We start from the raw sequence: 22,011 nt of genomic DNA, 5'->3' as shown, positions 1-22,011 counted from the left end.
TTATTTTTTTTTATAAAATAATTTATTATTAATTTTTTTTTGTGTGTTGATGTCATTTTAATCTAAACGGACTAAAAACTATTTATCTATTTATTTATATTTAAATCAAGTTAATCCAATAAGTGTTTGGTATGTGTTATTTATGATCTAGAATTTTGACACAAATTATTTAAGAGGTTAGATGAAGTTAATATTGTTTAACTCAAAACTAAATATCACTCTTAATTTTTATTTGAAATAATTTAATTTTATAAATGAAATGTTTTTTTTTTATTTTAATTGAAATCTTTGTTTTTAAATATAAATAATTAGATAATATTAATGAAGTAAAAATACCGAAAACAAATGTAGGGTTTAGTGGTGGCAAGAGTAGAGAGTTTCAAGAAAAGAAGTGCAATTAATAAACCCTAAACGGAGGGAGGAGTGAAGATGTTGAGAGGCAAACCTGCCGGCGTAAAGATCCTTTGGGTTTGGGCAATTGGAACTGCTGCTGGTAATCAATCTCGTCGTTTGTTTCTCTCTTCTCTCTTTGTATTTCTTTGAATCTGTCTGTATGTCTGTCTCTAATGGCTCTTCTCTTTGTAGTTCTCGTGGCAAATGTGGCGAGAACAGGGATGAGGGACGTGCAGAAGCTGATAAAGCAAGATGAGGAACAGAGGAACAATGAAGTTGAATTTGTAATGACGGACGGATCAACTGGATATGATGAATCTGTTGTTGAAGATGAGGGGAAATTATTGTAAGCAAAATTTTCAATTTTGTTTTGAATTTCTGTCTTCTTCCTTCTTCAAATTGCAATAATAATACTAATAATGTCTTCTTATTTGATTCCATTTCTTAACTTAATAATCATAATACCCGTGGATTAATTGATAAGATGAGTTTTAGTTTTTGGATATGTTAAATAATATCAGAACCAGCGGTGCGTGTTACCTGTTTGATAAAATGCCTGAAGGGTAAGATTATGCATCTGAGCAAACCCTAAACCCAATTAATTTGGGGAAATTTGATGACCTCATAAGAGGGTTGTTTTCAAATTTAGCATATGCCAAATAATTTTTTCAAATCTAACATTTTACCTATGGAAAAGACATTTTTGTCCTCAAATAAAAAATTTCCTTATCTCCTTCAGTTTTCCATCCCTCTCCTCTTTTCATATTTCCAAACCGCCTCCCCGACGACGACCGATCCACGAAACCCCACCTCTCCCCGACGACGATCCAAGCCACGAAACTCCACCTCTCCCCGACCCCCGACGACGATCCAAGCAGAACGAATGATTATCCAAGCAGAACGAATGAATGTTGACAACGCCGCAACATTGAAGGTTTTAGTGTTTATTGTTTAGGTTTAGGTTTATGGGTTGACTGAATTATTTTGGGTTTAAAATGCATTTGTCGAAGGCTGTTGCAGGCGACTATGCATCTGTCGCAGACGAATATATATAATATTCGCCTACGACAGATGCATAGTTCGCCTGCGACAGATGCATCGTCGTCTACAACCGTTTTCGACAGCCTGCAACAACCTTCGACATATGCATTTTAAACCCAAAACGATTCAGTTAGCCCATAAACCTAAACCTAAACTAAACAACAAACACTAAAACCCTAAACCATTCTACCATTTCAGCATGCGTGAAAGGTAAACGACATAATACAGGAAAAACTCACCTTCAATGTTGCGGCGTTGTCAACCTTCGTTCGTTCTACTTGGATCGTCATCGGGGGCTCGGACAGTCGTCGGAGGTCGGTGGAGAGGTGGGGTTTCGTGGCTTGGATCGTCGTCAGGGAAAGGTGGGGTTTCGTTGATCGGTCGTCGTCGGGGAGACGATTTGGAAATATAAAATGAGTAGAGGGAGGGAAAACTGAAAGGGAAAAGGAAACTGATTTTTATTTTGATTTTTTTTAATTTGAGGGCAAAAATGTATAATTTTCCATAGGCAAAAGGTTAGATTTAAAAAAATTATTTGGCCTATGCTAAATTTGGAAATAACCATCTCGTTATTTCGTCAAATTTCCTATTAATTTGATCCACATCTTTAGCTCAATTTGGATCTTGCTATTTTCCAATTTGCTAGTTTTTTTTTTTTTGTGAAACTTAGATTATATATTTATTTGAATTATGTTTTTATCTTTTCACTGAAGATATTTTATGCTTGGATGTGTATTCAAGCTTGAATCCAAGTCGAAAAAATCTCATTAATTAAAAATATGATCTATTTTAATATAATAAAAACTGAGGTTTGTTAGTTGACCTGACTTCATCTTCTTACCACCCGGGAGTAGTTCGTAGTTCCCTAAATTGTTGTACCGTGTAATGGAGGATCAACGGAAAGATTGGCTTAATACCATTTCAATTTGAATGATTTAAACTTTGTTCCAACTTTCTTAACAGCCCTGAAACAGCAAGGGGATTCGACGTAAGGAAGTATAGAGCGGAACTCAAAACAAGAACGATGGAAAAGTGATATAGGAATCAACATAAGAAAGTATAGAGTGGAGCTCAAAACAAGAACGATGGAAAAGTGATATAAGTGATATAGGAATCAACATAAGAAAGTATAGAGTGGAGCTCAAAACAAGAACGATGGAAAAGTGATATAGGAACGAGTTCATTCTCCAGGATTGTAAAATAGAATTGAATATGATAAAAGAATGAACATGTTTAATAAAAAAAAAATATTAACTTACCAAGTTTTGCTTCAAACAAATATAGGAACTATGAGAATATTTAAATTTTAATTACACATTAAGGTGACAATTTAAAATTAGAAATTAACATACATAAATTCACTTTAACACAGGAAAAATCACAAAGAATCACAAGCAACAAACAGCATAATAGAGAAAAGATTTCACACAATAAACTATTCAAACAGAATCACAATAATCATCATTTTTAAAAGCAACATAATAAAAAAGCAATGATGTTCAAAATCAAATGCAAACAAAGATGGAAACAACTAACTTGTAGAACTAGAAACCAAAATGCATTCATTCATATTACATATTGCACAATTCTTTAATCCTCTTCCTCTTCAGCTTCCTCAAGCCATTTCACAAATGGCTCCATAGCCTTCACAAAAGTTTGCCTACATTAAAAGTTCAAACACATAAACTGTAAGAATCCACATATCGAAATACCTAAATACAAAAATTATTGATTCAGAAACATATATGTTTCAGATTATGTTTTCAAACTAAACTTGGTCAAATACAAAATGTTTTTTTTTCTTCAACCAGAGTTTATAGAACGATCCCCACAGTCATGGCTACCCTAGTGGATTAATTATTGGTTGTTTCGAACTATCATGTCTCAAAATATGGTTCAGACTTCAAACTAATTTATTTACCATTTTTTTTGTGAGCTTCAGAAGAAAAATAAAAATATACCTTCCCCTAGGGTTTGTTCCCTTGCTGAACCAATGAAGGACAGTATCTTCAGCAAGCACATCTTGGTCATAAAGAGATCTAACAATATCAGGGAAAATTTTCATAAGTTTTGCATCCTCGTAACATTGGGTCTGAACTTTGTACATCAGCTCCAACTCGAGCTTTCCACTTGTGCAGAACGCACTCAATAGTTTTGCCCATGTTTTTACCTTACAATATGATCAATAATAAACATATATGATGTAAGCTGATGAAAGAAATCTATGGAAAACTAGGTCATTAACTAATTAGAGAATAAAGCATGCATACATACCTGGCGCAGTGCTGAATTAGCATTCTGCTGTTGGTTCTTTCCAGACCATTGTACTGCATCCATTAAAATGTCCCATAAAACTCTCACAATCTCAACATCGGGCAATTTAGCATCTTTAACATGTTGCTTCACTATATCAATGACATCAGAGATCTCAGCTTCCTCTGCTATCTGACTAGTTAATGCCGCCTTCATTTCCTTTATCTTCACCTCAAACATTTTTTTCTCATTGTATTCAGCCAATGATAACAATCCTTCCTTCCTGGAAAATAAATAAAATAACAAGTGCTTAATTTGGTCAGCTAAGAATGACTTAACTCGATAATCTAGAAATAGCATCCAAAAGACAACTTTAACCCCTCTATAATCTAGAAATAGCATTCAGAGGCTTCAACACTTAATTTTCTGTTTTATCAAACGCAACCTAAGTAATGGAAGTATAGACAATCATCGTTCTCTTTCCTTATTGTAAAAAAATATATATATAGTTTCCATGAATATGAACAGAAGCCATGCCATGCCAATCAAACAACTTACTTAAAATGCTCAGTTAATGCTTCAGCAGTTCTCTTAGAAGATGGGAAAAAGTCGAGGAGATTATCCTCAATCTTCCCCCGTTTCAGAACTGAAATCAAATCATCGACACTATTATCAACGAGATACTCCCGAAAGAAGTCAGTCACAAATAAAAGCACTATCCCTTTTGCCACGAGATTATCCTTGAGAAGTGGCTGAAATACTGTCTCTGGTGGTAGACCTGACAGCTTCTGGGAGAAGGCAAGTGCTGTGAAAATTGCCATTTTCTTCGGCCCATCTTCCTCAAAAAGCTCGAGAGACTGTAGCAATCTCTGGATAACATTTTCAAGATTCTTAATGAGAAAAGGCTTTCTCCTCAGAATCTTCTGTATGTAGAGTACAGATGGTAATATGGCTTCACGTTTTGGCTCACAGTCTATAATAGAGTAAGGATGGCGCTCCCCCTCATCAGGTTTAATTGTGCCAGGTTGTGTACGTCCACCAGTGAAGATGACCTGCAACACCAATATAACAGGTAGTGATCAGGTGGCAAATATACAGTGCTGTTTTAATATCAATAAATGTAGAAAAGCTTCAAGCTTCTGTTTCTTGTTTACAAGTCTCAACAGCAAGGGATTACACAAGTGAACAGAAATATGTCCCCCAAATTGAGATTAATCTACAAAGTCAGCAGTACCACCACCAATCCAGAGGTATCAGATATTAAAAATATATTATATCAAATAAGCCTCAAATATAATAGTAATAGTATGTGGTTAGATTTGATCAGGATGTTATTACAAATACATAATCACATTTTTTTTCTGAAAAAAATAATAGATAATCTCAATTATGTAAAAAAAAAAATCTCAATAATATAGCATCTCTCTAGGCTACACAACTTCTGGGTATGACGGAGAGTTCCTTGCATTACCTCCATCAATGGTCAACACTTCGTTGGTCTAGTTTTTCATAATAATGTGTTTTGCTTGGTTTTACTCATTTCCTTAATTATTTATCTTAGACATAAATGATAGAGAATTTTTGCTCAAAATTTCATCTCCTTCTGTTGAAAAAAAGAGGCAAAACTAGTAAAGACGAATCTTCTAGAGACAGAGTGAACTAATGATAGCCCACACGATGAGTCACGCAAGAGACTAGTTCCATCAATAGATCTAAAGACATAGCCTAAGCATAACTATGCTGCAAATCCAAGTCACTCGTAAAACTTACAAACTTGGATTTGAGGGGGTGTTAGAATATTAGATATTATATATATTTGAATAATACCTGATGAATTATATCACTGAGAGACGCATGATCTTTAGTTTTATAATAAATATATCACTGAGAACTTGGATTTGAGGGTGTGTTAGGATAATAAAGTTTTTATCATTTTATATTAGAATACTATAAAACACATAATCTTTAGGGGGAAAAAAAATTTCAAAAAAAAAAATTTGGGGTAAAAAGATCATGTGTTTTATAGTATTCTAATATAAAACACATGATCTTTAGTTTATACTCGATGAGACATAGAGAAAACTAGGCAAAGACTAGGCATGTTATTTGTCAGAGTCATATATGATAAAGAAAGGGACCTGACAAATCTGGGGATTTTGATTGATAAAGAGGTTGTCAAGTCAGCATAATGTAGAAATATATTTCTAACTTGGAAAGGAAGAAGAACAGCTTATACTTGTTTGGTTCAAATTCTACTAAGAAATTGGATAGACTTCACATGTAGAGCTCTTAACTGGACCTAGTCCCCAAATTCAGGCTCTTGAGTTTTTAAGACAATTTCAACATAAAAAATATACATCCTCACTGTTGTGAACCCTAACCCTATCCATCATATTAGTGTCAATAGTGGACGTGTAAAACATGTAAACTGAGATTCTGATTAATAAAAATTAGGGAAATGGCATTAGACACAAAATACAACAGGAGGAAGTGGGCTTGCCTCAAAGAAAGTGTCGCCATATCTAGAGAAGTTAAGGTCTGCAGACTCAATGCTCTTTAAGACAAGTTCCTGGATTCAGACATTTGTATGTTCAGTACATGGAAGAATGCAAGCAGAAAACTTTCGTTACTCAGTATATATCAATCTTACCAGATCACCAGCATTATCCAGATAAACCTGGACCACTGCATCCGCAAATGCTGCAGGGTCCAGAGGAGCTGTAATATTCCGTTTGCGGGTCTTAATCCGCGTGCCACTGTTAATGAAAGAATAAAACACACGAAAATTATAGAAATCAAACAAATTAACATCAACAGTTCTAGAAAAATGATAACATTAAGCAAACACATAATCAAGGAAGACAGATTGCTAATAACATAATCAACAGTTCTATGAAAGTGATATTGTGTTCCTAACAAGCAAGCACAACAATATGAAATAATATTCTGTTTGCAATGTTATAAATTATCAGTCAGGCCAAAAACAAATGCCATAAAAAAACATCAGTGCACAATTAATCAGAATATTTGGAACTCAATTACTACTTTGACTCTTCCATATGTAAACAACATCTGCTATAAACTAATTTTCATATTCAAATTAAAGCAATCCCTTAAGTCTATATCCAAATTCAATCAACAATTACAACTACAATCATTGCTTCCAAGATAGGCTAATTATTAATATGTTGGAAATGAGACTTTGGCTCCTCCATTGAAACAAAAAAAATGCATTGTTTATCTTCTAGGCTATGACCTAAGACCCATAATTTTTTGAAAAGATAAAACTTTTCATCGATTCAAAGTCCCTTGTTTGTGAATAAACATGAAAAAATGCAGAATAATCAAAAGAGAGATCATGATGAAGACTTACCCTAGAGTGGGTTTCTCCTTCGAGCTGAAAACATGCCAAAAAGAAAACAAAATCCCATTACAATAAATCTTAGTTTCTTTCCTTATCCATAGGACAAGAAACAAAGTAAAGATAGTAGCAAGATATCTCTTTTTCCAAAGAAGTGTCTATAGGAAACCAAATCAACAAATCAAATGACATGAGCAATGAATGGTTCGATACAATGAAGTAATCAAATCATCACTAATACAAACAAATCTATAGAATTGAAGGAAGAACGGCATAATACGATACCTCATAAACCAATACAAAGGCGAGTCGGCGTTCGAGCTGCTGCGATGCAAGAGAGAGAAGAGAGAGATAGAGAGAGAGAGAGTAGAGAGAAGAAATGCTAATGAAAAATAATTTAGGAAAAATTTATACCAAAAATAAAATGAACGCCGAAAATATTATTTTATTTTCTTCCTTCAACTTTTAATTCTTGTGCTGTTTTTGCCTTTAACTTTATTTCTTTCATTTTGTATACTAAAGTTTTTTAAGGAAGAAATTATTATAAAAATAAAATGTGGCTGCTGGGATTCGAGCCCAGGTCTCTACGGCCACAACGTGGAATTCTTACCACTAAACTACAGCCACTTTTGAAAACAAATTAAATGGATTTTTATAAGTTAAAACAAAGATGAAACTATTTACTGTATATTTAATGGCATTGATCCTTGTAGTATTTTGTCTATTGAATTGTTTTAAAACTATTAACAAAATACTAATACTTTTATATTATTAGTAATATAATGTTTTACATATTAAATATTAGTCATTAACTCAAATAATTCATGTATTATATAAAAAATATTGTTTAAATACATTAAACTAAATATTTCAGTCACAAAACTAAAAATATTAAGATACACGAAAATTCTTAAAAACGTGATTAGTTCGTTAACAATGGTAAATATTTGGTCACAAACAGCGTTATAATTAAGTTTACCTGCAATATTTGTCGTTTCAATTAGGGCAACAAATGAGTCAAGTCAACTTTGAATTTGACTCGACTATTTACCTATAAGCTCGAGTGCTCGACTTGAAAAACTAGAATAAAATTAAATTATTAAATATTTGTGTAAAAAAATATTTATTTTAAATTTAAGGTTTTAATATTAAAGTAAATAAAATAAATATTATTTATTATAATTCTCGAAAAAGTTCAGTGGTCAAAAGTGGGGATGAGGTTCAGTGGTCAAGTGGGGATGAGTGGGGAATCATATTAACATGAAACAATTAAAAAAAATCAAAAATATGTCATTTTAGACCTCATCCTCCCTACCCTCTTGTAAACATTGTCAAATTTGGAAAAAAAAAATTACATAAAACATTAAATTTGTGGCAGCTTTGCCTTTCTACACTGAAAAATTATTAAATTTGAACAAAAACAATTAAAGTTGAATTGTTTTTATGATAATGTTGGCTCTTATTTGCTCCTTTGTGTTAACAAAGAACAAAATATAAAAAGCTTTATTTGAAAACACACAAACAAAGTATTATGCTGCATTTCACAAACAATAAACATTCATTCAATCTACCCAATTTGATAAGCATACATTAATCAAAAACATAGAAACAGTATCTTAAGAACATCAATACTAAAATCTTCACCCAAGTTGCAAAGTATTCCGAATTATAATAACAAAAACAACATAGCAATAACCGAGTCTTACTTTACTCCCACTACAGATTTAAGGAACTGAAGGCTATCATTGACATCAGCAAGAGCAAGGGGGGCTTGTTCATTAAAAGAAGCAGGTGGTTCCACTCCAGTTAAAACGAAAAGAGCTTTCAGTTCATCAACACAAGATCCATAAGTCTCACCGCCGCCTTTGTACCCGATAATTTCTCGCAATGCATTCATTTGCTTCCATATTTTTTCTTCTTCTTGTTGCTGTTCTTCTGTTGTTGCATCCTACATCAGAAGGATGCTAATCATTTCGTTGCCAGTTCATATTTTGATAAGAATAACATGTCCCATAATTCATAATTTTAGGAGAATGTTAAAATTGGAATTCATTTGGACTGTTTGGATCATAATAAGCCTAATGTACCATGTAGAAAATAATATGTATAACAAAGGAAGCAAAAAGAAAAACCATATTATAATGTAGATCATGATCCAAACAAATCTTTTACCTACTACATCCTAATCACTTTCAATTTTAACTCCATGATTTTCCAATGTATCATGATTGTGATAAAATATTAGTTTTCAAATAAGCTAAATAGTGAGAGCACATTACAAAAAATAAGATGGTGCCAAAAGTTTGTGAAAGAAAAATGTTGAATAAATCAAATAAACAAAAACATCTGTATTTTACTGGTTTTGAAAAGTGAACGTTTCTCATTAATCCCGGGTTTACACTTGGGGGAGAAAACCAGACCAAAAGTTATGATAGCGGTTGTCATAAGTTGCAACAAATGCATATAGACAAAGTAACATCAAGAACAGAGAAATACAACCGAAGAAGCAAAAAACAGGTATCGGGCACATTTCGCTTTGTCATTTAAGTAATTGATATCTAAGTTGACTCTTTAAAATGTGGAAATTTGTATCCATTTTACATGATATTATGATATCATGGTGATTTCTTCAGAAAAAATTGTGGAAGACCTTACTTCGACAGGGTACAAATATCTAAATTTGATATTTTTCGATACTTTTTCATTAATATAAGGAAAAGAAGACAACTCTACTCTTATTGTAACATAGCTTCATTGATTTACAAGGTTAAATTTGTCTATATTACAGAGTAATTTTATTGACTAATCAATCAAATTATAAAATGAATTGAATTCAAATAAATACTTAGTTATTCAGATTAAGTGATAAGTTATGTTATCAAACACTCCTAAATTGCTGAAAACATTTAGAGGCTAATATGGAGACCGACTAACCTTACTGGATACTTGAGTATCAATCCTATCAAGTTTAGTTTCAGGTTTCTCATCTGCCCCAGAAGTCTGCAAACCACCTGCACTAGCTTCTGGAGTGCCATTGTCGACATTCTTGACACTATCTGCAGATGTATGAGAAACAAAACAGAATTAAATGTAATAAAAGTTCCATTTTGTATACAATAAATTCTGTATACCTTTATCAGTAACATCTACAGAGCCATATCCAACTGTCTCAGGTGTATTTCCATTTGATAAATAACTAAGCTCTGCAACATTCAGTTCCTTATTACTCTCATTTTCCTTCTCATGAATCTCACCCACCCTTCTTTCAGCTCCTTTCATCTCTGTCACGGGTTTCTCAGTATTATTGTCTTCATCTCTGAATCTTTCAAGTAGGTTGGTGGTCTCTCTACTGAAATCATCTTCTTTAATATTCATATCCCCCTCCTCCTCAAGAGAAACTTGGCCACCAAATGTAGCAATTGTTTCCTCCACCACAATTACAGTAGTACCATATTTCTCATCTCTCTCAATATCAACAACAAGTTGGCATACTTGGTCAACAGGCATCTCTTCCTCTTCTGGAACTCCATCAATTGTAACCTCATCATTTACTTCCAAGTACTCACTCATATCTCCCTCTTCACTTATCCAAATATCGTCATCTATTGCAGAAGTCTCTTCTTCTTTTTCTTCTTCCTCTTCAATTTCTGCCACATGCTCTAGATCAAGCAATTGAATACTGTCCTCACACTGGTATCTTTCTTCTGCTTCGATTACGGAATCTACAGAATCAGGAAGAAGCCCAGGTACTGGAAGCAGCTTGCTCATGATCTTTTCAGTACAAGTGTAGCTTGCAAAGAGTACCCCAATGGGTACTGAGAAAGCAAAACCAAGTGCAGATACCATGAGAAGTGGAGGTAGAACTAATGGAACAGAAGAAACAAAAAGACTGGTAATCATAATATTCCTTCCCAATTGTAGACCCATATTAAATACCCTACTGGCCTTGCTCAACACGATTAATGATTCAGTGCTAAACTCCTCAATTTCCCGCTCCTTACTTGAAACTGGAACTTCCATCCTAAACACTGAAAATAATTGATCTTAATTAGGGTTCTTCTTCTTTTTTTTGCCCTGGATAACCAAATTACTGTAGATGGGGAAAATATTGATTTCAACGAGGTGGGTTATATTCCTAACTGATGTTAGAATCAATACATTATTATAATGCATCTAAATCCCAAAAAACGAAGCATGCAAAGAAAATTAACTGCAACCCAGAGCAACTTATGAAAAATGGATTAAGTAAAAGATGAGAGAAGTATGTATGTATGTATGTATGTATGTATGAGAATCGAAGTCATTTCTTACCTGGATTGAAAGGAGGGGAAACTTCAAGTAGTCTGTTGCAGTCAATTCACGAGGAGAAAGAAAGAAGGGTGAAAATACCTGGCTGGATCGAATGGCAACCTCTTCAATGGAGTTATGAAGCTTTTTCACCATAGCAGCAGAAAAAGAAGTGATGGAGACAGAAAGGACACGCGTAGGGAAGAGGGTTCAACGCCATAGACAGGTGTTCATCGTCATCTGCATGTCATCTGCATGCTCCATTTGGATATAATTTGAAATTAAACTACATTTGGCTAATTTATTATTTATTTTAAATAAAATAATATTTAGAGACACATGAAAGTATTTATTTTAAATTTGAGTAGATAATTTTTTTTTTGAAGGATTTTGATGAATGAAATAGGAAATGGAAGTGTGGTGAAACCGATATAGATCCCTACAAAATTGTGTAATTTGATGGAAAATTTAAACAGAGATAAACTTTATATTTATATTTTTTTAAAATTTTATACAAGTTGTGTATAATCTACATATTTGAATATATTTTAAATAAATTATTTTTTTTGAGATATACAACTTAAGTTAATCAATATGGTTTGAATGCCTTCAAAAATATTTAACGAGCAAAAACATTTTAAAAAAATAAAAAAATAAAAAAATTGTTATTTTATTTTTATAAATATAATAAATAATTACAAAAATGAAAATAATTATGTTAAAACAATAAAAAGAGGATGGTTTGTTTATGAAAAAATATTAAATTGTTGATAATTATAACTCATATAATAACATTCAAAGTTTGAGTTTCATTTCACCAAAACAGAAATATAATAAATAAAATAAAAAATACTCAATTTTGAGTCTCAAATATTAATTGGGTTAATTATATTTTATAAAATTAATAACATTTTAATTTTTTTATATAAATTCAATAATATTTTATTATGTAAGTGAGATTTTTTTATCATAAAAAATGTTTTTTCCAATTTATTTATTAAAGATATTTGGTAACATATAATATATTGTATTATGTTAACTAAAAATGAAACTTCATCCCATTAATTTATGGTTAAATTACCTAAAATCAAACGAGTCCTAACCTTTTGGGCCCAAAATTTAAAGTCTGCAGCCCGTCAGAAATATGAGATAAGATAAAAATAAGATTCACGCAATTCAATGCCTGGTCAGCTTTATTATTTATATTTAATTTAAATAAATTATCCTTTAATTATATTTAACCTTTTTTTATTATTATTTTCACCTCATATACATAACACGTTTAGTATTCTGGAATAATAAATTTTGTACCTCCTCTAAAAACAAATTATATTTTAAACAATAATAATTAGACTCAATATTACTGTTTAAGTGAGGAATTATTTTATGGAGTTATAAAAAAATATATAATTTTATTGAAATAATTAGGGAAAATGTATTACTCTATAAACTATTTGTATAATATAATTTAAGGAATTAAATCAATTAATTCGGTTATTCTAAACTATTGAATTCAAATTATTTTTATAAATATAGGAAAATACAATAGATTTTTTTAAAGATTATAATTATAATATGAAATTTATTTGGTCATTTATAAGAAAAGGTTATGATTAGTATGAACTCAACAAAAACTTGTTTTTATTTAATTTTTTAATATAAATATAAATTATATGTATTTTTAATTAGTTGAATTACTATAATTATATTTATTCAAATTTTGTAAGTAGATACAAAAAATATTTAATCATAAATTGAATAAAATATAAAATATGATAAATTCAATAAATCTAACTAGATTTTTTGCATTTGGTTTGTGAATGGTTAGATTCATGAGGTAAGAATTGGAAAAATAAAATCATAATGTCTCTCAATAATTTAGTCACATGAAAAAAAAAAAACTATTTTTCTTTTTGAAACATCCAAATTTGGAGTTGCATAATAATTTGGACAAAAAAAAAATGGTTTATAAATTTATATGAAAAAATATATTTTTGGGGGTCAAATATCTAGTTTAGATTCCTTAGAATATATATATTTAACAAATTTCTTTACAAATTTAAGTTTAGTGTAAGATATTTTCAAACAAAATTGTTTTCAAACGGTGAATCAAATATTCTTCAAACACTAAAATAAATAAATAGAGTTTAAGAAATTATAAAAAAATATGACATATTATCTCTTCATACCAAGAATACTACCAAATTTGAATAGATTCTAAGATCTTCAAATAGAATCTAACCAAAAGCCCAAGTCTATAGGCAATTCATCCAAGTCCCATTTTCTCAACCCGCAAAAGCTCTCATTCCTAACCGAGGTAATCGCATTACTTGTATCATTGCCAAATACTCCAAGATCATAATCCATTGCACCTAAAGTATTTGTCATATTACGATTATAGTCACTATTGATGCAAGCTTCGCGATCGTGATCTTCTCCTCTATCTTTGTAGCTTTTAATATGATATTGTTGATCAACTTCCTCATTGGATGTTTCAATAGTATTGTCGATATCGGAAGCAAAAACTTCATTAGTTTGTTTGCTTGATGACGATTCTTTGTGCACCTTTGTCAAATGTTTAGATCTAGGGTTGTTAGTGTCACATTTTTTATCACCATTGTCACATTTATTGAAAACTTTACTTAGGTGACAATGCCAATAATTCTTGACATCATTAGCAGTTCGGCCCGACAATTTACTTGCGATTAATGACCACCTGTGAATAAGATTTCAATTCAAAATATGATAATATTTCTTGGTCTAATTTGTGGTTTTTATTTTTTGTGTTAGTGATATACACAAATAGTTGTACATGGGAAATGAACATACTTGTTACCAAAGCATTGGTGGAGCTTGATGATAATATCGATTTCATCTGACATAAAGTTTCCTCTCCTTATGTTAGGTCTCAAATAATTTAACCATCTTAGTCGGCAACTTTTTCTGCACCTCTTTAATCCTTGAGAAAGAAAAAAACGAAAAAAGTGTACTTAGTGAATGAATTTATTAAAATTGATATGTTATAGACATGTTATAAACAAATACACTCTGATTTGGTGTAATGTATCTTAAATCAAAGACAAGTAATACAAATAAGTCATATTAAATCCAAAATCACACCAATAAACTTACAATTGAGAAGAAAGAAAAAATAAAAGTTTGACCATGGATCTCATAAGTGGTTTTAGCAAAGGGATATATGACTTGTATCACTTTGTGTCACAATTAGAGGACAACATAAAATTGTATTTTACACTTAAGATGAGACAAGAAGAAACACACATCTATCAAAGAAGTTGCCTCATAAATTTAAGTCTCGTAAGTTACATTCGAGCAAATTTGTGAAGAATATGAATAAGTCCATACTAAAGAAAGATCTGCACATTATATTTTTCATTAAGCAAATGATAAAGTTGTGTATACAATTTAAGAATCTTCAAGTCAAAACACGACCAAAAGTTGTGGAATCTTCGTAACTGTATAAATTATGATGATTTAATACGAGAAAATGTTTGTGAGACACCTACTAAGAATTTTGAACTGCAAAGTTTGACCTAAACACCTTTTGTAGGATCTGGATCTGAAATTTTGATGTACTTAATTATCTTTGACATTATTAAACTTCTTTTCCTTGCAAAGAATTCAAAAATTTACCAGCCAATAAAGGGACACGATGCCATTTCCCTTCTCCATACTGCTCAATACACTTCATGAGCAGCTGATCCTCTTCTTCTGTCCATGCAACTCCACCCATGGATCTCTCTGTTCTTCTTCTTCTTCTTCTTAGTCTTGTCGGTTTTATCGATAAAGTACAGTTATAGAGAGGAGGTATAACATAAAAATGGAGAAGGGACCATATATCCTTTCGAGAGAGCAGACATATATATCTTTCATGATGATGGAAAATTAACATTAATTTCATTATATGCTGCAGAAACAGTATTAGTTAATGGACTTCTGTTCCTGTCTCACACAAAAGCTATGATACATCACAATCTTACAATTCCGGGCTTTATATGCTGCCATTTTATCCCCACTCAATTCATCAATATCTTTGGTACTTGTCACCATCAACTTAAGTGTTTCTGTTCTATTCTATCACGGAATTCTATTATTTCATCTCGAAAAAAGACCAAATGTTTCATGTTCAATTTCAACTTAAAAACGCCTTAAATTGAAAGATATAAGAAAGCTTTAACTATGGTTCACAAAGGGCTTCACAAATAAACAAAATACAGACACTGGACCTTTTACAAAAACATATAAATAGAATATAGAGTTAGGTTTTACACAAGGCCATACAAATACAAGCCAAACCAGACATCAATCAATCGACGAATCTTGAGCAGACTAATAATATCAAAACATATAAAATCTCTCACAAACTTGGGTATAATAATAACAGAGAAACTTGTTTTCCCAACTAAATGTAAAAACCACAATATAAACAAGAAAAACACCTTATATTTTGGGCATTTCAGTCACCAGTTTGAACAGTTCCTGAGCGAGTAAGGTCTTAATCTTTCTCGGTAATCTCACTGTTGTTGCACTCGTTTGAAACGATGTTCTCTTTCGACATTGCAGTAGTAGAATAAGATGAAGAAGCAGACAAATTATTATTATTGTTCGAGTCTGAATCTAGGAAGAGACAAACCACAGCACAGTCGTCTACTCTTGAGGTGGGATACATAAATCTCCAAGCTCGCACTGCAGACTGGACGACAGCTCGAGCAGCAGATGATCGTGTTGGAACCGACGCTACAATGTTTACAACATCTTCATTTGAAAGCACATCCCATATCTGTGACAAGTGAATCAAGAAAGTCAAGCACTTATGGCCGTTTTGTTATCAACTTTTTTCATATTAGGGATGATCTAAAAATTTACATTTGTTATCTTTGTGAAAAATCACAACTGACTTACAACAATAATCTGAGTATGATTGTGAAAAAAAATCTCTATACTAAATGAAGCAAAAGAACTACCCTATAATATGGATCATGACTTAAAAAATAATTTGTGTACAAAATTAAGTAACAAAAATTCCATTTAATAATCACACTATAATCTGGATTATAACAAAACTAATAATTTGATCATGATTGATAAAAATCTTGTACTAGACAGAAGAAAAAAACTTCCAATTTGAGTTTGGCGATTTCCAATGGGGTTGTGATTGTGATACAAATTGTGACACAATACTAACTTCCAAACGACTCTTAAAATGAGCAAAAGCCAAAGAGAAAATGAAGAAGATGTCAAGAGATCAACTTCATTTGTTTGAGGAAGAGTTATTTATTTAATTCAAATAACCCCTTTTCTCATCAACATTAAATCAAATGACTATACTACTAAATTACCATTACTTTTTTATAACATTTTAAAATATTAAATACAAAGATATTTTAGTCAATTAACCCAAATAATCTTACTTCTTCATCGAACATGGTTTTATTCAAGTAATCCAATTTGTTTCCAAATAAACTTACATCAAATAAGCTCTTCCTTAGAAATCAAATCAAGAAGTGAGAAAATAAGGAAAAAATATATTAAAAAAAATCTTCTTTTTGGTTATGAATAGTTCAGGAATTTTTCCACAAAACAAAATAATGATAATATTATTGACCTCTTTGCAGGATTTATAAGGAACTTGTTAATATTTTTTAGGAAAATGTTTATTTTTCTTGCTAACCAAATGGAACTAAAATTAAACAATTAAAATTGTGTTTTGTCATACCCCATCTGTTGCCAAGACCACAAACTCGTCTTTGTTAGTGAGGTTTCGATATGTAATATCAGGCACAGATATGAGACCAAAATCCTTCAGGCAGAAATCTCCAAAAGCTCGGGCCATTGCAAGGCCAGGGGAGTTATTATTTGGAAGCCAAACCCGAGCAACTTCAGGCTCTTCCTGCAGAGCAAAAATACGTCCTCTACATTTCTTGATTCTCGCTGCTTCCGCTGCATATTTTAAATGAAAACATAAACAGGATTATTTATATTCCAATCCGTGGTCAAACATTCCTTAACACCGTTCTCTGCCGAAGGCTATTCCACCTTAAGAAGAGGATCGATCAGTATATAAAAATTAAGATTCCACCTCAAGAGAATTCTCAGTTTCAAGACAGCAGAAATACATAAAAAAAATTCCAAACAACAACTAATAAAAAACTGTATCACAAGTGGGGGACCATGGCCGTGGGGTATCATGCTAGTTCTCTTTTAATTCCCAAAAAAAAATTAACTGTATCACCCCAATTTTTTTTTTAATCTGTACTATTTGTATCAAAATCTGCTGGGAATAATTCACATTCAATGTTTTTTTGTATTAATATATATATATATATATATATATATATATTCAGTTAAATTTGTAGTAACTGATATACAAATTTTTTTCAGTATTGAATATGTAATTTGACACAAGTCAAAAAAATCAAGCTGATCAAAAACGAGTCAGGAACAAAAAGGCCTCTAGAAAGCCAAATCTAAGCTTGACAAAGAAAAATGGAAGATTTACAGTGGTGTCAATTGTCAACTATGAGGGAAATAGATTGGAAGGCGCTAAGTCTGACCAAATTAAAAACCTGCAGCTCCATGTTGACATGAACTAATTCATAATCTTAAAAATCTCGAATTTGAGTAGTAGAAAGATCCTCACTTTTCAAAATTTAATGAGTTCGGTTTCAGTAACTCTATCACAATCATACAACATGCATCCCTCACGAGTTGCATATAAATAGTATAATCAATCGACTAGGTGAAACAGATAATGCAAAATCCACCATATCTGTAACAAAGAAAAATTACCTGGAAGACTTGGTTTGAGATCTAATGTTAACTGGACAGCAATAAGAGAATCGTCATTATCTCTTGTACCAATTACTGCTCTGGAATCCCCAACATTACCAATCACTAGATGCTGACCCTGTATAAGAAATAGATTTGTGTTGAAACTTGAAAGAAGATAGATTATCATTAAAGAAAAAAAAATTATTTAAAGGGAAAAAAAGAAAGAAAAGAAGACCTGCTTCACTAGTGTCACTGCAGTTGTCCCACTGCAAAAGCAGTCAAAATTCGTGTGTGTTTTCAATTCCCTGTCCATAAATTTAAAGGCCTTGAGAAAGGATTCTTTGAAGGTCTTAATAATCTGTGTTTCTTTGTCTGGATCTTCAACAGCAATGGAGGAGAATATAGAGTCTTCATCGGCAGATAAAACAGAAGTAGTATCAGAGTTTATGCTACATGTTTTATTAAGGCTAATCTCTCTCAGAACTTCATCAGCCTTTGAGCAAACTTCCAAATGGGCACTCAATCTTGAGGGGAGGGAATCTCTCACTCTCTTGGCAACCATATGACCAAAGGGACCATGGCCATCAAAAACACCACAGAAAACAGTGTCCAATCTTGACCCAAAGTTCTGCAAACCAAACTCATTAGTAGTTAATTTCAAATCTATAGTCTAGAAAATAATTTTAATAATAAAAAACTATGAAGATCATTATTAAGATCATTGAACAAGAACACTTTTTTATTCTCCCAACTTAAATGAATATATAAACATGAAGAAGCAGCAAAACCATAATCTAGATGCATAAAAGATTCTTTGACTTTTAAGTAAACAATAGACACATTTAAGAAATTCTGATAACATACACAAAGTTTCATGTTTATTTTTTCTCATATTTAGGTTCATGGCAGAGACAATAAAAAAACAAGAGAAGAATATAAAAAAGGATTATTAAGTGTCTGACCTCCCAAACAACCATTGCATCTTGGTTAACACCTTTCTTCCCTTGTTGCATAAAGAGTGAAGCAATTTTACTAGATCCATTCAAGAACATCCTCTCTGGGATTCTACGCAACTGGTCATCTCTCCTGAACTCCAACGAAGAATTCCGAGAAATGGACCTCTTTTTCAAGCTCTTCTTCTTCCTCACTCCCAATGGAGATCCCGGAACTGGGCTCCTGCTTTCATTAGACAAGCAGGACCCCATTCTAAGAGCCCTGATTACATCTACTAAACACTCCAGTCCAGCAGCACAATCAAAACCACTGTTTTCCTTTAAGGACTCCGTCAGAGCAATCTAAAGAACCCTTAAAGGTTCTTAAATCTCAACACTAATAATCAAATAAACCCAAATCCAAACCCTAAAATCCGTGCAAACCCAGTAACGCAAAATGATGATTTTCAACTGATTGATAATAGTTCAATGAAAAAAAACATAAATTTACGGATAACCTATGAAAGAACAACCTATGTACTATCCAGTTAGCCTTGGATTAAACAACAACAGGAAGATCAGACGAAAAGATACGCCCAAACCACCAACAACGTAATTTCGTTCTCCTTCTTGATCCTATCAAATCAAGAAATAAAACATCAAACACGAAAAGGCGAGCAGTGATTACCAGGTCGGAGTTGGCGATTTGTCGACCACGAAACAAGTAGATCAATTGCGCATCAAAGCTTCACCCAAACTCTCTACCATGAATCAAGCCGGGTTGATGCATATATAATTGGATTTCCCTTTCAATTTGTTATTTTATTATATATAATATAAACTATGGTTGAGTTGATAAGTATGATATATATATATTGATTTTGTTACTAAATAAATTTTACATATTTGGTCAAAATTGTATGATCAAATAGAAATTTCCTACATTCATCTAAGTTTATAAAAATTATAAAAATATTTTAATTTAAAACGCAAAATATTTCAATAATATATTTATCATCTTCCATCAATTTGGTTTTGAAAAAAAAAAAAATTATTGTTGATATCATATTCTTTTAATATATATATATATATAATATTAAAAAATCATATTATTATAAATAAATAAATTTAATTTTTTATTAAATATAAAAAATAAAAAATAATTATATTTATTAGTATTTATGACGGAATTGAGATGAAATAGAAGGAGACACAAATATTATCTTGATTCATCTTGATTAATTTTCGATCAATTGAGCAAAAATCATAGTAAATAGAATCATTTGTATAGAAAATCGGGGAGGTTTATAATTGTCACGTTTAGTTTGAAATGAATCAAATGATATAAATTCATAAGAGGTTAACTAATGGGTCTCCTATTAAGTTTGGATTTTTTTTTAGTTTAGTTTGATAGAGTTTATAATCTCAAATAAATAATAATTATGTAATAAATTATTATAATAGTTTTAATAAATAAATTAAATCAAACATTTAAAATAATTAATGAATAAATTTAATAATTTTAAAAAAATGATAAAAAAAAGTTAAGTATATAAACAACTCACAAGACATATTTTAGGCGAATAAATTTATTTAGTTAAAATCTTTCTTATGTGTAAATTACTATATTTATATAAAAAAAATATATCTACACGCAATTTATAACATTTATTTATCATCACTTCACATTAATTTAATAATTTTATTGGTTGGTTCACTACATTTCAGTGACAGCTTCTTTCTTTATTTTTGGACGGGTTATTTAAATAATATTTTGGGTCGTTTAGAGACATTAAATAATGTGGGTCTTGTTCCAGCTTTTATGAACATTTATAATTATATATATATATATAGTCAAATCAAAATATTTAAGAGATAAGTTTATGAAAATAAAAAGGTGAACATTCTAAATTAATATAATTTTATTTTATTTATAATTAATTTCAAATAAGATAAATATTTATTTTTATAAAAAGACAAATTTGACATATATATATATATAATTAATTAATAAATAAATAATACAAAATCAAAATAAACTCATCCTTTATATTTTATATTCTATATTTCTCACACTTCTTAAATTGTTTTAAAATATTAAATAAATTGACTTAAAATTATTGTTTCTAATTCATTTCCACTTAAACTTTTTTTTTAAGGTCAAATTTGACTCATACTTAATTCAAAGCTAAATTGACCAAAATTAATGAATTAATTCTATAAGTTGGAAAGGGCCTTTGAATTTAATAGATTTTGAATCTCAATTTTTATTTTATTTACAAAATAACATGATATTTTTGTCCAAATCTGATAGTAACTTATTTGATTAATTTTGGTTTTAATTACCATAAGTGATATATATATATTTATATTATATTAGGTTAGAAATAGTTCAACAAATAAAACTTGGTTTGCTCCTATCAAATCAAATAAGAAAACGTCAAATTCGAAAAGTAAACATATTTAATGTGATTTATGAGATTTCCCTTTCAATTTAATATATATAAATATATATATGAACGGTTGAGTTTACGATGGGATACGTATGATTCTTAGTTTTCTATATTTAATATTATGATTTGTTTACGGGTCAAGAATTGGATATCGGGTCGGATATTGTACCCTCTTTATTTCGTCTTCTCTCTAGTCTCTGTCAACTTTAAATTATTAAATTTTAAAATAAAAATATTTACATATCATTTTCAAAACATTTCTAATCACATAAAATTATAAAATATTTTATGACTAATAATTTTTTTTTATCACATAAAATTATAAACACTGTAATAATTTAATTAGAAATAATTTTGTCTAAAACAAAATAAGTGTTATTTTTTTAAAATTAGAAAAAAAATATATAAAATAAAAAAAAGTAAGAGAAATGATGAAAAAAAGTAATAGATACTTATTTCAAAATAAATTTATAAATAACACTGGTTTGTTTGGAATTGA

General features: G+C 30.7%; 4 protein-coding genes, 1 long non-coding RNA gene and 1 other non-coding gene across 6 annotated transcripts; 1 reads left to right on the top strand and 5 right to left on the bottom strand.

Annotated features, from left to right (window-relative positions):
* The first annotated feature begins 341 nt into the window (after nt 1–341).
* On the top strand, nt 342–833 carry LOC124940613. The gene is made up of 2 exons (XR_007099492.1): nt 342–493; nt 586–833. It is a non-coding gene; the product is annotated as an uncharacterized LOC124940613 (long non-coding RNA).
* A 1,989-nt stretch (nt 834–2,822) lies between these two features.
* On the bottom strand, nt 2,823–7,426 carry LOC124937507 (eIF5-mimic protein 1). The gene is made up of 8 exons (XM_047477772.1): nt 7,334–7,426; nt 7,061–7,084; nt 6,338–6,443; nt 6,188–6,256; nt 4,246–4,739; nt 3,709–3,970; nt 3,396–3,604; nt 2,823–3,094 (listed from the first exon to the last, which is right to left on the bottom strand). Exons 1-8 carry the CDS (start codon nt 7,336–7,338, stop codon nt 3,025–3,027), a joined length of 1,239 nt encoding a protein of 412 aa, XP_047333728.1. The 5' UTR covers nt 7,339–7,426; the 3' UTR covers nt 2,823–3,024.
* A 177-nt stretch (nt 7,427–7,603) lies between these two features.
* Nucleotides 7,604–7,675, bottom strand: TRNAH-GUG. Its single transcript has one exon. It is a non-coding gene; the product is annotated as a tRNA-His (tRNA).
* Nucleotides 7,676–8,560: 885 nt separating this feature from the next.
* LOC124937611 (enolase-phosphatase E1-like) lies at nt 8,561–11,068 on the bottom strand. The gene is made up of 3 exons (XM_047477904.1): nt 10,180–11,068; nt 9,983–10,104; nt 8,561–8,996 (listed from the first exon to the last, which is right to left on the bottom strand). The coding sequence occupies exons 1-3, from the start codon at nt 11,066–11,068 to the stop codon at nt 8,751–8,753; spliced, it is 1,257 nt and encodes a 418-aa protein (XP_047333860.1). The 3' UTR covers nt 8,561–8,750.
* A 2,493-nt stretch (nt 11,069–13,561) lies between these two features.
* On the bottom strand, nt 13,562–15,144 carry LOC124939654 (transcription factor WER-like). The gene is made up of 3 exons (XM_047480110.1): nt 14,990–15,144; nt 14,165–14,294; nt 13,562–14,051 (listed from the first exon to the last, which is right to left on the bottom strand). Exons 1-3 carry the CDS (start codon nt 15,087–15,089, stop codon nt 13,562–13,564), a joined length of 720 nt encoding a protein of 239 aa, XP_047336066.1. The 5' UTR covers nt 15,090–15,144.
* A 433-nt stretch (nt 15,145–15,577) lies between these two features.
* Nucleotides 15,578–19,834, bottom strand: LOC124937610 (probable protein phosphatase 2C 33). Its single transcript, XM_047477903.1, has 5 exons — nt 19,090–19,834; nt 18,363–18,755; nt 18,146–18,263; nt 17,073–17,296; nt 15,578–16,136 (listed from the first exon to the last, which is right to left on the bottom strand). The coding sequence occupies exons 1-5, from the start codon at nt 19,330–19,332 to the stop codon at nt 15,852–15,854; spliced, it is 1,263 nt and encodes a 420-aa protein (XP_047333859.1). The 5' UTR covers nt 19,333–19,834; the 3' UTR covers nt 15,578–15,851.
* Nucleotides 19,835–22,011: the final 2,177 nt, after the last annotated feature.

This window comes from Impatiens glandulifera, chromosome 5 (genome assembly GCF_907164915.1).
Source record: "Impatiens glandulifera chromosome 5, dImpGla2.1, whole genome shotgun sequence".
Classification (NCBI taxonomy): Eukaryota; Viridiplantae; Streptophyta; class Magnoliopsida; order Ericales; family Balsaminaceae; genus Impatiens; species Impatiens glandulifera.
Note: the sequence above shows the minus strand (reverse complement) of the source record. Positions and strands in the feature narration are given on the sequence as shown.

Excerpts from the sequence above, each read along its gene's own strand:
- LOC124937507 (XM_047477772.1), bottom strand. Across the intron at positions 4,740-6,187 it reads ATGGCGACACTTTCTTTGAG|GTCATCTTCACTGGTGGACG; the intron begins GCAAGCCCACTT and ends TTGGTGTTGCAG. Across the intron at positions 3,605-3,708 it reads CTAATTCAGCACTGCGCCAG|GTAAAAACATGGGCAAAACT; the intron begins GTATGTATGCAT and ends TCATATTGTAAG.
- LOC124937611 (XM_047477904.1), bottom strand. The coding sequence starts at position 11,068 with ATGGAAGTTCCAGTTTCAAGTAAGGAGCGGGAAATTGAGGAGTTTAGC. Across the intron at positions 10,105-10,179 it reads TGTAGATGTTACTGATAAAG|ATAGTGTCAAGAATGTCGAC; the intron begins GTATACAGAATT and ends ATACATCTGCAG. Across the intron at positions 8,997-9,982 it reads ATACTCAAGTATCCAGTAAG|GATGCAACAACAGAAGAACA; the intron begins GTTAGTCGGTCT and ends CTTCTGATGTAG.
- LOC124939654 (XM_047480110.1), bottom strand. The coding sequence starts at position 15,089 with ATGGGTGGAGTTGCATGGACAGAAGAAGAGGATCAGCTGCTCATGAAG. Across the intron at positions 14,295-14,989 it reads TCGTGTCCCTTTATTGGCTG|GATTAAAGAGGTGCAGAAAA; the intron begins GTAAATTTTTGA and ends TTCTTTCTCAAG. Across the intron at positions 14,052-14,164 it reads CACCAATGCTTTGGTAACAA|GTGGTCATTAATCGCAAGTA; the intron begins GTATGTTCATTT and ends TCTTATTCACAG.
- LOC124937610 (XM_047477903.1), bottom strand. The coding sequence starts at position 19,332 with ATGGGGTCCTGCTTGTCTAATGAAAGCAGGAGCCCAGTTCCGGGATCT. Across the intron at positions 18,756-19,089 it reads ATGCAATGGTTGTTTGGGAG|AACTTTGGGTCAAGATTGGA; the intron begins GTCAGACACTTA and ends TTTGGTTTGCAG. Across the intron at positions 18,264-18,362 it reads CAGTGACACTAGTGAAGCAG|GGTCAGCATCTAGTGATTGG; the intron begins GTCTTCTTTTCT and ends TTTCTTATACAG.